This window comes from Ranitomeya imitator, chromosome 1 (genome assembly GCF_032444005.1).
Source record: "Ranitomeya imitator isolate aRanImi1 chromosome 1, aRanImi1.pri, whole genome shotgun sequence".
Lineage (NCBI taxonomy): Eukaryota > Metazoa > Chordata > Amphibia > Anura > Dendrobatidae > Ranitomeya > Ranitomeya imitator.
In genome coordinates, this window is record NC_091282.1 from 85707514 (window position 1) to 85721760 (window position 14247).

The 14247-nt window shown below is 48.8% G+C and overlaps 1 protein-coding gene across 1 annotated transcript in view; it reads right to left on the reverse strand.

The window, feature by feature from the left end:
- Positions 1–14247, reverse strand: part of PARP8 (poly(ADP-ribose) polymerase family member 8) — a 437603-nt gene that overhangs the window by 31225 nt on the left and 392131 nt on the right. Inside the window, exon 25 of the mRNA XM_069748619.1 lies at positions 11378–11462. Coding sequence (XP_069604720.1) covers positions 11378–11462 — 85 coding nt within the window. The remainder of the gene's footprint in view (positions 1–11377; positions 11463–14247) is intronic.

Below are 14247 nucleotides of genomic sequence, written 5' to 3' on the forward strand. Positions count from 1 at the left end.
CCACATCATTTTTATTCATTTATAGCGCACACAGTGGCTGATGAATACTCCCATCAGCCAACGACTGCTCTCGTTGTGATCAGTGACAGCATGTGTAGGCTGATGGGGGTAGTAGTCCCATCAGCTGATGCCTGTGACCAGAGGTAAACTTTATACTTCCGGTCACAGCTACTGGTTTATGCTGTCATCTGAGTAATAATCTTACCGCTGATCAGAGGCAGTGTTTGCCGCATTGTCATGCACAGGAAAGCAGTGCAAACACTGGATATTCGGGTCCCCATTTCATGTAAATGGGGTACAGGCTCAGGTTCGGGTACTGTCCTGGTACCCAAGCAGAATTTTTTTTAACTGTTCGGCTGAATCGGCTGGACCTGAACATCCAGGGATTCGCCCATCACTAAACAGAACCCCCAATCATTTCAATGGGAAACTTAACTTTTGTAATCCAGCATGTTTTCAGATTGACACACAGAGCAAATTTTCTGTGTGGAAATTCACATGCAGTACAGGGTTTTAAATCTACAAAAGGTCAATTCTTTCTGAAGATTTGCATTGTGGATTTCACGCACTTCATTGGAGAGGAGTTAATCTGCATTGAAAGCTACTGCAGATCAGTTGTGGATTTTGAAGTTGATTTAATTCAGATTCTGCAGTACATGTCAGTAACAGACTACAGATCCCTGACCCTGGTAATGTCGAGCAGTTGGGGTAAATAAACAGCACAACCCTTCCCTTTTAATAACCCCCCCCCCATAACCCATGCCCTCTTACCCCTAAATAAAGACTCAAACTACATATTCTTTTGGAATAATGTCGGCCACAGCAGCCTTTTTATTTAAATACAAACAAACATAATAAATTATAACATCCAATAACTTTTAAACTAGGAGGGGTCCTTGGAGCTCCCATGGATCTGGTGATCAAACACACAGCACAACGTGAACGTTACCAAAACCAAATTACTCCCAGCCGATACCGCCTGGCTTAGGAGCACCAAAACCCCAGCGGGTTCCCTGTTCACGTTACAATTCCCGGGGAACCGACCACCCCCGCCGGAACCCCCCAAGTCACCAGATCCAAAACCAGTTTTAACACAAAATACCGGGGAGCCATAAGCCAATGAATCCCCCCAACCCAATTTCCATCAACTCCAAGGACTCCCCCCAGCCACCACGGCCACAATGACCCATGTTACCTAAAAACCACCCTAAAGGTAAAGAAAAAACACCCATTTAAACCAAAACAATTAGGGCGGGAGGGCGGGACACTTGTTGCCCAGAGAGCGGGAACTGACCAGGCCACACCCCCCACTGCCTGGTTAAACTCACAGTTCCCCCTGTCCCCACCTCTTGAACATTAACCCCTCCCTCCATCCCATGGTCATGATGGGCCTACCCTTACGCCGCAGGGGGAGGGGCGGCTCCAGCTCCGGCCATTACTTGACCCTGGTAATGTTGAGCAGTTGGGGTAAATAAACAGCACAACCCTTCCCTTTTAATAACCCCCCCCCATAACCCATGCCCTCTTACCCCTAAATAAAGACTCAAACTACAGATTCTTTTGGAATAATGTCGGCCACAGCAGCCTTTTTATTTAAATACAAACAAACATAATAAATTATAACATCCAATAACTTTTAAACTAGGAGGGGTCCTTGGAGCTCCCATGGATCTGGTGATCAAACACACAGCACAACGTGAACGTTACCAAAACCAAATTACTCCCAGCCGATACCGCCTGGCTCAGGAGCACCAAAACCCCAGCGGGTTCCCTGTTCACGTTACAATTCCCGGGGAACCGACCACCCCCGCCGGAACCCCCCAAGTCACCAGATCCAAAACCAGTTTTAACACAAAATACCGGGGAGCCATAAGCCAATGAATCCCCCCAACCCAATTTCCATCAACTCCAAGGACTCCCCCCAGCCACCACAACGAGGGACTTTGACACCTTAAAGACCCGAGACCCCACCACTCCGAAACGCTATGGCCTTCTCCACACCTTCGTGCAGCCCAAGCGCCCAAAAATCAATCCCAACGGCATTCAGATGCACACCGTCTGCCAGCCAGAACGCCCCGTCACCTTTTTCCAACTCAAAATGCCTTACGGCTACTCCACCATTCCTGGCCACAAACGCGGACACCGCTCTGTTGACCTTGATCCTGGCCTTCTTAAGTTTTTCCAAGGACAGCATATTCCTCCACCGTTTTCGTGGTACAATCTCTGACCAGACCACCGATATCCCCGGATATAACCGCCACAACCGCAACAAGTCCTGCTTGATGTCCTTAATTAGTTCTCTAAATGGGCGCATACCCAAATCATTACCTCCCACGTGTAGCACCAAAATATCCGGTGACCTGTCCAAAACTACCGCAGCATTTATCTCCTTCAGCACCCTGTTCCAGGCCAAACCTCTAAAACCAATCCACCGGACCACTCCTACCGACCGATCGAAACCGAGTTGTCTACCCTCCGACTGTACGTCAGCGCGCCGGGCTCCCCAATGAACATAGGAATGGCCGAAAATCCACACCAAAAACGGTAAGGAACCTAAAAAATACAAACACAAAGGTCAATCCACCACCTAAAAACCGCCATTTATCAAAACGAACCTCTCCAGGACGAAAACACACACCCCCACTTAACACCTAACATAACTGCGATATCTATTCGATTTCCATCTCCCAATACGCTTGATAGCCTCCGCATCCAAACTTGCCGCAGCCGCATCCGTAGCTGTCCCAATCCGAAAGGAATGAGGAGTAAAACGCGAATCATCCAACCCCAATACATCAAGCGCTCTCTTGAAAATCGTCTGAAACTGATATCTTGACAAAACAGAACCGTCCTCATGACAAAGTAAAGATCCCTCCCTGCGAGGGCCTAGCCCCCAAAAACCTTTCAAACAACTAACTGGGCACATCAGTGAACCAACTACCGCACCCAGCTCAATTTTCCTACCGCGCCCCACCTGATCCGTCTTGGATCGATGCAGCCAGAACTCCACACGCCCTTCGGACAAGAGAACATCCCTTGCCAAAACTCCCCCAGCTGTATACTTATTAGGAGACACCAGTTCACTAATTCTCATTGCACCAAAATATGCCAACGAGAAAGCCAAACTGAAAAGACGTTGTTCAAACAGTGACCCACAACAGACCCCCAAAATCTCACCCAATCGCTCCAACATCGCGAAAGACACGGGGCGCCGGGAATCCAACCTACCATATTGTCTCCGGAAACCTTTTACCGCTTGCCTCACCAGGAAAGCTTTAGACAAATCACACTGCCCCCTCAATTTGAAACCAAACACCAAAGCAGCAAGCCAGCGTGATACCTTCGCCCACGACCAACCTTCATCAAAACCACGGCTAATCCAAGACAACAAAATCCCCACCTGATCATCAGCATTAACTCCACCCGGGCAGGATGCCAAGACCCCTTCCCAAGAAGATCAAACCATCTGATAAGCCTCCCATGTTTTAGGGGCCAACGACGACCTTATCAGATCTTCAGCGTCCCCGATGCCACGAGCCAAAGGTCCGCTGGGCAATCCAAACCGATGGTTTCTGCCTCCGGAGCCAAAGACCGGAAACGCTCGAACTGGAAACGAGAAAGAGAATCAGCTATTGAATTCCTCGCCCCAGGCACATGCATCACAGTGACCTGCGAATTCAACTCCAAACAAGATAGGACCAATCGCCTGAGAACCCGAACCACAGGCGGGGATGAAGCAGTAAGTCCATTCACCGCACACACCACCCCCATGTTGTCACAGTTAAAGCGAATGTGCCTGTTGCGAAATTGCTGCTTCCACAAATGAACCGCCACCAGGATCGGAAAAATTTCCAATATAGCAATGTTACGGACCAGCCCTGAAGAAACCCACTCCGCCGGCCAGGGTGCAGCACACCATTGCCCCTTGAAGTAAGCCCCGAATCCACTGCCCCCCGCCGCGTCCGTAAACAAATCCAAAGAATCGTTGTCGACCGCCTCCTCCATAAACAAGGAACGACAATTGTAGGATCCCAAAAAGGAACTCCAAACCGCCAAATCTTCTTTCAGCTCCGCTGACAAACGAATGAAGTGGTGCGGTGCACGGACTCCGGCCGTAGCACTCGCCAACCTCCTGGAAAAAACTCTCCCCATCGGCATCACCCGACACGCGAAGTTGAGTTTTCCCAGCAACGACTGCAATTCTCGCAAAGTCAATTTCTTTACACGCCGCGCCCGGGCCAAATCTTCCCTCAACCCTTCAATCTTGTCGGCGGGAAGCCTGAACTCCCATCCGACCGTATCAATGACCATCCCCAAAAAACTCAAGCACGTACACGGCCCTTCCGTCTTCCCGGGGGCCAAGGGAACCCCAAAACGTTCACACACCCATTCAACAGCCCGTAAGAGGCAAGAACAACGATCCGACCCAGCCGGGCCCACACATAGGAAATCGTCCAGATAGTGTATCACCGAATCACAATCGGAAACATCCTTGACCGCCCACTCCAAAAATGAACTAAACATCTCAAACAAAGCGCATGATAGGGAACAACCCATAGGTAGACACCTTTCTACGAAAACCCCCCCCTCCCAAAAACAACCCAAAAGCTTAACACTATCAGGATGAACCGGCAACAGCCTGAACGCCGCTTCAATATCCGTTTTGGCCAACAGGGCTCCACGACCGAACTTGCAAACCCAAGCAACAGCTTCATCAAATGACGCGGAAACCACCGAGCAAAGCACAGGCGCAATACCGTCGTTAACAGACAACCCACGCGGGTAAGACAAGTGGTGTATCAGACGGAATTTACCTGTTTCCTTCTTAGGAACCACACCTAGAGGTGAAACCACCAGATCCTCAAACGGAGGAGACAAAAAGGGGCCCGCCATCCTTCCCAACGCGACCTCCTTCTGCAACTTCTCCGACACCACCTCCCCATGTAACACCGCCGACCTCAAATTTTTAAGCATCCGAGGAACCACAAACATAGGGGCCGGAATAACAAAACCATCCCTAAAGCCTTGATGTAGCACCCCCGCCGCCTCCTTCCGGGGGTATCTATTTAGAAAGGGGGCCATCTTTTCCAGCTTTTTCACTGGCATCACCCCCTTGAGAATTCCCAGACCCTGACTTGGACTTAGCTTTTTTAAAGCATTTTGAGGCCCCATGGGAAGAGCCACTGCAGTGTGAACACAAGTGCTTGAATTTGCAGCTAACCCCGAACTTACATTGCCCGTCGTTGAACTGCCAACACAAGCCCGCTTTGTGACCCCCTGCCTGACTGGACTGTCCTGCCGCTCCCGCCGAACTGGATTGAGTACTCTGACAGGAACTACCGGCCCCCCCCTGAAAGGAATGGCCAAACTTGTACTGCGCCATCACACGCAGCCAAAGCCCGATATCCTTCTGATCCCAGCGAAGAGTTGGACATATAGCCTTCCTCTGCCGGAATTGCTCGTCGTACCTCAACCAAGACTGCCCACCATAAACCCTATGCGCTTCTCCAATAGAGTAGCAAAACAGGCCCGAACGATTCTCTGGCGCCTTTTCCCCAATTACACTCGCCAAAATAGCAAACGCCTGCAGCCAATTTATGAAAGTCTGAGGAATCAAACGCCACCTCCGTTTCTCCTCCTCCTCCTTCTTGCTATCCTCCTTCTTCCCTTTGTCCAAGTTAAATTTCTCTAACGGGAGCAGCGAAAAATTTCCACATACTCATCCTTCATGATCTTTTCTTTTACCTCCTTCTTAAGATGCGCCCCCAAAAAGCCCTCAAAACATACATAGACCTCCCCATGAGCCCTATCATCTAAATGGACTCGACACTCCTTCTCTTTTTCCGTCTGTACCGAAACCGGCGCCCAGGGGCCCGACGCCACTTCATTCAAACCTATGACCCTCTGCGACCTCATCAACGCCGCCAAATGCCGTTGATCACTCATTCCCCTCTCCAACCACACCAACAAATCCCTCACATTCACTAACACCGCCCCGACACCCCCCACATCAGACCCGTCAACGACACTTACCCCAAAACCCGTCACTGAACCCACCTGTGCCCCCACACGCACAGGAGAAGGCAAACACTGTACAGGTAGCAAAGACATAGACAAACACTCACCAGGCTGCGAGGGAGCTGTGATCCCCCCAGCCGGGGTCCCAGGATCCAGCCGCCGCTGTCCGTGGAGATCTATCGCGTCCGGAGGCAACTGCCACAGGGGGGGTCTGCGTCGCATCTTGCTGTGATGACGCTCCCCGAGGTGAAGGAAGCGCTGCCTGTATCGTCCCTGCTGTCTGGCGCTGATCTGCCGCCCAAACGGCCGAGCCCCCATCACCACTGGATGAGGCCGCCGCTGTGTCCATCGATCCAGCTGCAGGGGGAAACCCTGCTGTGGCGACCGGGGCCAGCCCCGCACCTGCAGGGCCACCCGCCACCGCTCCTCTCCCTCGTCCTGCTGCAGGTGAGGCAGAGGCAGGCCGCGCGGCAGGAGCATCACCGCCGCGGCCCCCCGATGTATTAGGCCTCAGACGCTGACCGGCTCGCGCTGGCTCCGCCCCCACATTGCCGCGAGGTGAAGGCCTTGCAGCCGCCGCCGGACCCCGCCTGGCAGTAGGATTCCTCCCAGGCCGGGGCCTGCTGGCGCTGCTATTTAAAGGCGCCCGGCCTGGAGGGTCCCTGGAGGGGCTCCTGCGCCGACGAATGGCCCGGGGAGCTGAGTCCGGCGACAGGCGATCCGGAGGCCTGGTCCGACGCGCGCGCCTCACCGGAGACGCCGCCGCCGTCACTGCTGCTGTCGCCGCCGACCCTCCGCTCCCGATAATTCCTGCCACCTGCTGCTCTAGCCAGCCTGGAGGGTGCGCTGCTGCTGCGGCCCTCAGGCTCTCCAGGATTCCGTCCACAGTGGCCATGGTAGGTGTCCACTTGTTGCCTAGAGAGCGGGAACTGACCAGGCTACACCCCCCACTGCCTGGTTAAACTCACAGTTCCCTCTGTCCCCACCTCTTGAACATTAACCCCTCCCTCCATCCCATGGTCATGATGGGCCTACCCTTACGCCGCGGGGGGAGGGGCGGCTCCAGCTCCGGCCATTACTATCTTGCAAAGCTCATCCAGATGTTTCAGTAATCCTCTGGTTCATGAATATGAAATATACTCTCCAGTAGAGTCCATATTGTTCTCCCACCTAGCTACATGTTCCAATAATAGTCTCTTAAATAGAATCTATCAGCAGGTTTTTGCTATGGAATCTTAAAGCAGCAGAACATAGGCACATTGGCTCAGTAGTTTGCACTGCTGCCTTGTAATACTGGGGTCCTGGGTTCAAATCCCCCAAGGACAACATCTGCAGATCTGCAGGTAATTTCTATGTTCTTCCCGTGTTTTCCGGTTTCCTCCCAATCTCCAGAGACACACTGATACAGAATTTAGATTGTGAGCCCCAATGGGGACAGCGATGATGTCTGTAAAGCGCTGTAAAATTATTGGTGCTTCAACCAAAGCATAATCTATAATATAACGCTGGGAGCGTCACTCTGTCTGAAGCTTTTATAGACTGCGCAAGTGCAAGCGCCGGCGCAGTCTGGACCCCACAGAGTGACGGTCCCAGATCGCGGTATGCGTAAACACTGAACGCACATCGCGATCTCCAACGGAGAAGCAGGGACACGCCAGGAGGGTAAGTATAAGCTATATTCACCTGTCCCGTTCCAGCGCTGCGTGCGGCTCCGTGTTCCGGGTCCTCTGCCTGTGACATTCACAGTTCAGAGGGCGCGATGACACGCTTAATGCGCGCCGTCCTCTGACTGAACAGTCACAGCCAGAGGACCCGGAAGAAGCGGCACGCAGCGCTGGATCAGGGCCAGGTGACTATAGCAAGTGTCGGGGGCCTGAGCTAGCGGCGACTCCGGCACCTGACCCCCACAGCGCGCCGGTGTCCCCGCCTGCTCAGGCCCCCCAGCACTCGGCGCCCAGCGATGATAGGTGAGTATGTTATTATGTTTTTTTTTATATATCGCAGCAGCATACGGGGCATATAATACTATGGAGCATGTTATGGGGGCCATAAACCTTTATGGAGCAGTGTACGGGGCATTTACTATGGAGCATCTTATGGGGGCCATCAACCTTTATGGAGCAGTGTACGGGGCATTTACTATGGAGCATCTTATGGGGGCCATCAACCTTTATGGAGCAGCATATGAGGCATATACTATGGAGCATCTTATAGGGGCCATCAACCATAATGCAGCAGCATATGAGGCATATACTATGGAGCATCTTATGGGGGCCATAAAACTTTATGGAGCAGTGTATGGGGCATATGGATGGGAGCAGCAAATTACAGAACAGTGGCGGAGGAAGGGAGCAGCACATGACAGAACGGTGGCGCAGGATGGGAGCAGCACATGACAGAACGGGGGCGCAGGATGGGAGCAGCACATGACATAACGGGGGCGCAGGATGGGAGCAGCACATGACAAAATAGGGCAGCACATGACAGAACGGGGGCGCAGGATGGGAGCAGCACATGACAGAACGGGGGCGCAGGATGGGTGCAGCACATGACAGAACGGGGGCGCAGGATGGGAGCAGCACATGACAGAACTGGGGCGCAGGATGGGAGCAGCACATGACAAAATAGGGCAGCACATGACAGAACGGGGGCGCAGGATGGGAGCAGCACATGACAGAACGGGGGCGCAGGATGGGTGCAGCACATGACAGAACGGGGGCGCAGGATGGGAGCAGCACGACAGGATGGGGCGCAGGATGGGTGCAGCACATGTCAGAATGGAGGCGCAGGATGGGAGCAGCACGTCAGAATGGGGGCGCAGGATGGGTGCAGCACGTGACAGAACGGGGGCGTTGGATGGGTGCAGCTCATGAAAGGATGGGGACGCAGGATGGAGCAGCTCATGACAGGATGGGGACGCAGGATGGAGCAGCACATGACAGGATGGGGACGCAGATGGAGCAGCACATGACAGGATGGGGACGCAGGATGGAGCAGCACATGACAGGATGGGGACGCAGGATGGAGCAGCACATGACAGGATGGGGACGCAGGATGGAGCAGCACATGACAGGATGGGGACGCAGGATGGAGCAGCACATGACAGGATGGAGACCATATACCAATATAAATGCTCGCCACCTGGGCGTAGAACGGGTTCAATAGCTAGTAAACAAATATTGGGCAAGAGAGCCTGATTCAGAGTTGTATCAGTTACTGGGCTGCTTGCTGCAGTTTTGATAAAACTCCTGTTTTCTCTGCTACAGATATAACAGTTTTCTCAATGCTGAGATCTGTACAACTCCACCCACAACACTGATTGGCAGCTCCCTGTGTACAAAGTGCATTGTCAGCAAGCAGCCAATCAGGGGTGGGGTTCCACAGATTAGCCTGACTGCCTGATAGGCAACATGTAGTCCTGCAGTGATAATCTCTTGCTGATAAAACACTGATTGTATAGAAACTACAGCAAACAGCCTAATAAATGACAATTGACACATCCCTGGAATCAGGCTTTCTGTCCCTACATCATGCTATTCTCAGATTGCATAGCACAAATATATTAACAGATTCCCTTTAATACAGGGGCTACGTATGCTCAACTACTGAAGTGAAACATTTTGAGCATGCAATAATAGTAACAAATCAGTCAGCAAATTAATAAATCTAAATTATACAAAATTTATCATATATAAACTAAACCAAATATATATTCATCCATGGCATTATGAGCGCATACAAAAAAAATGGTAAAGTAGGAGCAATATGCAAAAACAAATAAATACCGAGGGCAAGGAGGTCAGATGGGATATGGAGTCAGGAAGGCAATGTTCCCCTAATAAGGGGTCTCATGGGGTATCTGCCTTACTCTGGATGAACATGTTAGGCTATAGGTTGAACTCGATAAACTCATGTTTACCTTCAGTCTTCAAAACTATGAGACTATTAAAATGATAATAGTGCTGATGTATATGTATCGGGGCCATACTTTTTTTTACTACTATGTGTGTCTTATTTTTTGCTTTTTATGTTGTGCTTACTAATGCTGCAGTATTTAAATAACAGCTTTTAATTTGCAACATTCCATATGCTAATGAGGCAGGACTAGTCCAGCAGTGCCCCAGACTAGTCCTACCTCGGATCCTCTAATCATGCTTACTTGAGCGTGAGTGACAGTCTGCATAACGATCCTACCATAACAAGATTGTATGCCAGCTGTCAAAAAATTGCACCCAAAAAAGCCATGATTAGAATGTTCGAGGCAGGACTAGTCCAGGGGAAGAGATGCCTTGCAGGACTAATCCTGACTTATTAGCATATGCAACGCGACAGATTAAAAGTTTATTTTTCAAAACACTCCAGCTTTATGGATGAAAAAAAATCTGCACGTATAATGCTACAATAGCATTCGGAAATAGTCAGGACACTTGACAGGTTCACTTTAAGGACCCAAACTTATAGCATAGCCCCCTGGTAACTATCATGGCAAATGTCTTTGTGACCAGACTATTTAGTAGTGAAACTGTACTGTAAATAATGTATTAAAAAAAAAACTATCAAAGGCGTTTCTGCAGTTTTCTGGGAAATTTGATAAAAGCAAAGAAAGCTAAAAAACAAAAAAACTTGGGAGAATTATCAAGCTAAATGCGCCTGAATTCTGGTACAATTTTTGTCAAAGAAACTGTCTTTCATGAATTGCAGCATATTTATTATGTGCTTTAAGCCCTTTTTGAGCCTTGCCAAAAAGGGACCTTAATGAAAAGGGGTATGGCTTTGAGAAAAATTGGGTTTGGTCTGACAAATGACACCCAAAAGTTGGGCTAAAAGTGAGGTTCACATTTCCGACACAAAGTAAGCCAAATAATAGGTGGTGGAAACTTAGACTTGAAAGTTTAATAATAGCTCGAATTTATCAAATAGCATGAACCATTTGTGATAAATCGGGCGTATCCTACGGCTGACTAGTCTAAGCTTTAGGCCGGGATCACACTACAGCGAGATACGGCCTAGTCTCGCAGGTTAAAACCAAGCTCTGGCACCGGCACTCCGGAGCGGAGCGTGCGGCTCCATGTATTGCTTTGCGGCCGCACGCTCCGCTCCGGAGTGCCGGTGCCAGAGCTGGGTTTTAACCTGCGAGACTCGGCCGTATCTCGCTGTAGTGTGACTCCGGCCTTAGACAGAACTAATACATGTGTCACTGCGTGTGTTCTTACATCCACTGGAAATGTTTTCATGGCTCCAAATAGTAATATGCGTTGCCCGAAAGAATAAAAGGTGGGTAAAAGAATAAAAGGTGGGTAAAAAAAACATGACCAAAAGTATATAAAAAGTATATAAAAAATCAATGTTTGATACTTACACAAAAAAGAACCTTGTACAGACATGATCCGTATTGGGAACAACCCAGATCTCCCCATGTTTGTGCAATTCTGGTGAAGTAATCACTGAAATAAAGCAGAATAGATCTCTGATGGTGAATACGACGTAAAGAACACGACTTGTATAGAGAATTCAGAAAGATTCTTGTATGCTACCGAGTGAAGTAGAGACGCATCCGTCCAGGAGAGCGGAAGAATAGGATCGCTCAGTGCCCATTTTGATATGCGTAATCTATTCATTTCTGCGAGGTGGGAAATAATACCTAATTCCTTTTGTAGAGATATTGATTATGCTAGAAGTTAAAGGCCTTTATCCTGAGGCTGCACTACTGGGAGCACGCCACCAGTTCAGTCATATACAGAGCTGTAATGGAGAAATCCTCTGTACATACAGATGTAGCAAACTCCACCATGATGGGTGTCACGGAAGCACACAGATTTGTTTTCCCCTACTCATTCAAATGGAGTAGGTGGCCCGCTAAGCAAATTGCATAGACAGTGTCTGATCTGGGTAAACATGCCACTATATATATATTTTTAGCTGGATTTGCATGGAATTTGCTTGAAAAAAGATTCCATATGCGGAAGTACAGTACAGACACCCATGACCTGAGGGACACTTCAGTCATTCATCGGATGCCCCCTGACTGGTGTGCCCCATTTACAAGGGGTTACATTTTGTGTCCCAATGTTCTTTGCATCATCTGTATCCCCTCCCTTCCTTTTGTCATTGGGGCCAACTTCCTCCTTTTCCTCCTCCCTTTGTGCCCCCTTTAAAAATGTTGTCCCATCCTCTTCCTGTCTCTCTCCTCACAACTGTGGGAACCGGGGGCTGCGTTATCCCACTCTCCCTCCCTTATTTTGTTAAGTCACAGCGGTGGTCAAGTTGTTATTATATGAGAGTTTTGATATGTAGGAAGTCGGACTTGTGCCGCGAGTCCGGTTGGGCAAAATCGATTTGTATCAGTTCTTATAGCCAATGGGGCTTTATTGGTGATTTCTGATATTCGCATGCTGTGCACGCCCCTATCACTGTGACTGAACTTCATTAAAAGTAAAATTGTTAAATATGTGTATTGCTGTTTATTACATGGGACACCCTGGGGAAAACATGGTTTTGTGGGTCTCAACAGTCTCAATGGGAAAACTAGTAATCCCCATCTATGTTAGAGTAGAAACCTTCTTAACTCTGAATTGGTCCCTTGACAAATTTCTCTACAGAGCTTTAATATAGTTTTGGGTCAACCCTCATAGAACTTTTCTCCAAAGTAAATAACTCTTTATATAAATTGAATCATTTTTGCAATCCTCCTATCCCCTTTATTACTTTATTGGACATTCCCAATAGGGTATGCAATATAAGTGTGGACTTACTGGTGATGTGCAAAGTAGGAAAACTATGTGCATCCCTTCCTTTTTTGGAGCATCCCATAAAACGATTTGACTTGACAGCAGCTGCCTGGCGCTAGTTGTTACAGTGAGGGTATGTGCACAAGTTGCGGATTCCCTGCGGATCCGCAGCGTTTTTTGAGGTGCAGAAACGCTGCAGATCCGCAATTGATTTACAGTACTATGTAAATCAATGAGAAAAAAAAATGCTGTGCACACTTTGCGGAAAATCTGCTGCGAAAACGCTGCAGTTTAAAAGAAGTAGCATGTCACTTCTTTTTTGTGAATCTGCAGCGTTTTTGTACCCATTCCATTATAGAAAACCGCAGGGGTAAAAAACACAGCAAATCCGCAAGAAAACTGTAGCAAAAACGCACAAAAAATGCTGCGGAACCGCACAAAAAACGCGACAAATCCGCCGGTGTGTTTTCTGCCAGGAGAGGCAGAATCCGCACCAGAAATTCCTAAGCCTAATCCGCAACGTGTGCACATAGCCTTAGTAGCAATCCAGCATTTTTTTTCATCCTTTCATTCAGCCTCCTGTCTGTCCTGTCTGTCTATAACACGCTGCCCTTTTTATATACGTGAGTGCCGAACCTCTTACTTTAAACAGAGTTGGGGTCATTTCTCTTTCCGCGAGTACCACAGAGCGCTGGAATGCCGACTGTCTTGTCTTTCATCTTCTACATAATAACTGGGGCCATGCAATCATCATCAATAACTGTGATAGGAGTTTCTCTTCTATCAGTGATGTAAACCATGCAGTTTAATCATCCAGGAAGGTCTGGTCACTGAATTGGTGACCTCCTTCAGAATGAATTTAAGTGCTACATAAAATTTTGCATCCAAGGCTATCCAAAATTATCTTTGCGGATCTTGCCCACAGATTTTAAATAAAGGGGGGCAGCTTAAACCCTCAAACTGGTTTCTTAGTGTGTCAAATATGAGTCTTCTTAGACATTCAGCATGGCCAAGTGAGGTTTTGTGGCACAATGTATGAAATTTGGATGTATTGCTAAGGAGCTATAATAGATTGTAAGTACGCCTTCAGCTATGTCCAAATCCTAGAAAGACTATTTCTTAAAATAGAAATAAAAAGCAAAGATAATGCGGGTACTCCTTCCGGGCGGATCAATAAAAATTTGCAGCACAGTGGCGCATTCAGATTATGGGTAAATTAAAGTTTTGCTCCTTTAATGTAAAGGGGCTAAATATTCCTGAAAAAAGGAGACAGGTCCTATACACAAGTCATAAACAGCAGGTTTCGGTCCTGATGCTCCAGGAGACGCATTTTAAAACTGGGGCTGTCCCCCTCTGCGTTTCAAAATACTACCCCAAATGGTACCACAGTTCCAATCCGCATGCCAAATCTAAGGGGGTCTCGATAGCTTTCCATAAAAACTTTGTGCCGGAAGTGCTGAGTTCCTCTATAGACCCAGATGGTAGATATGTGTTTTTAAAA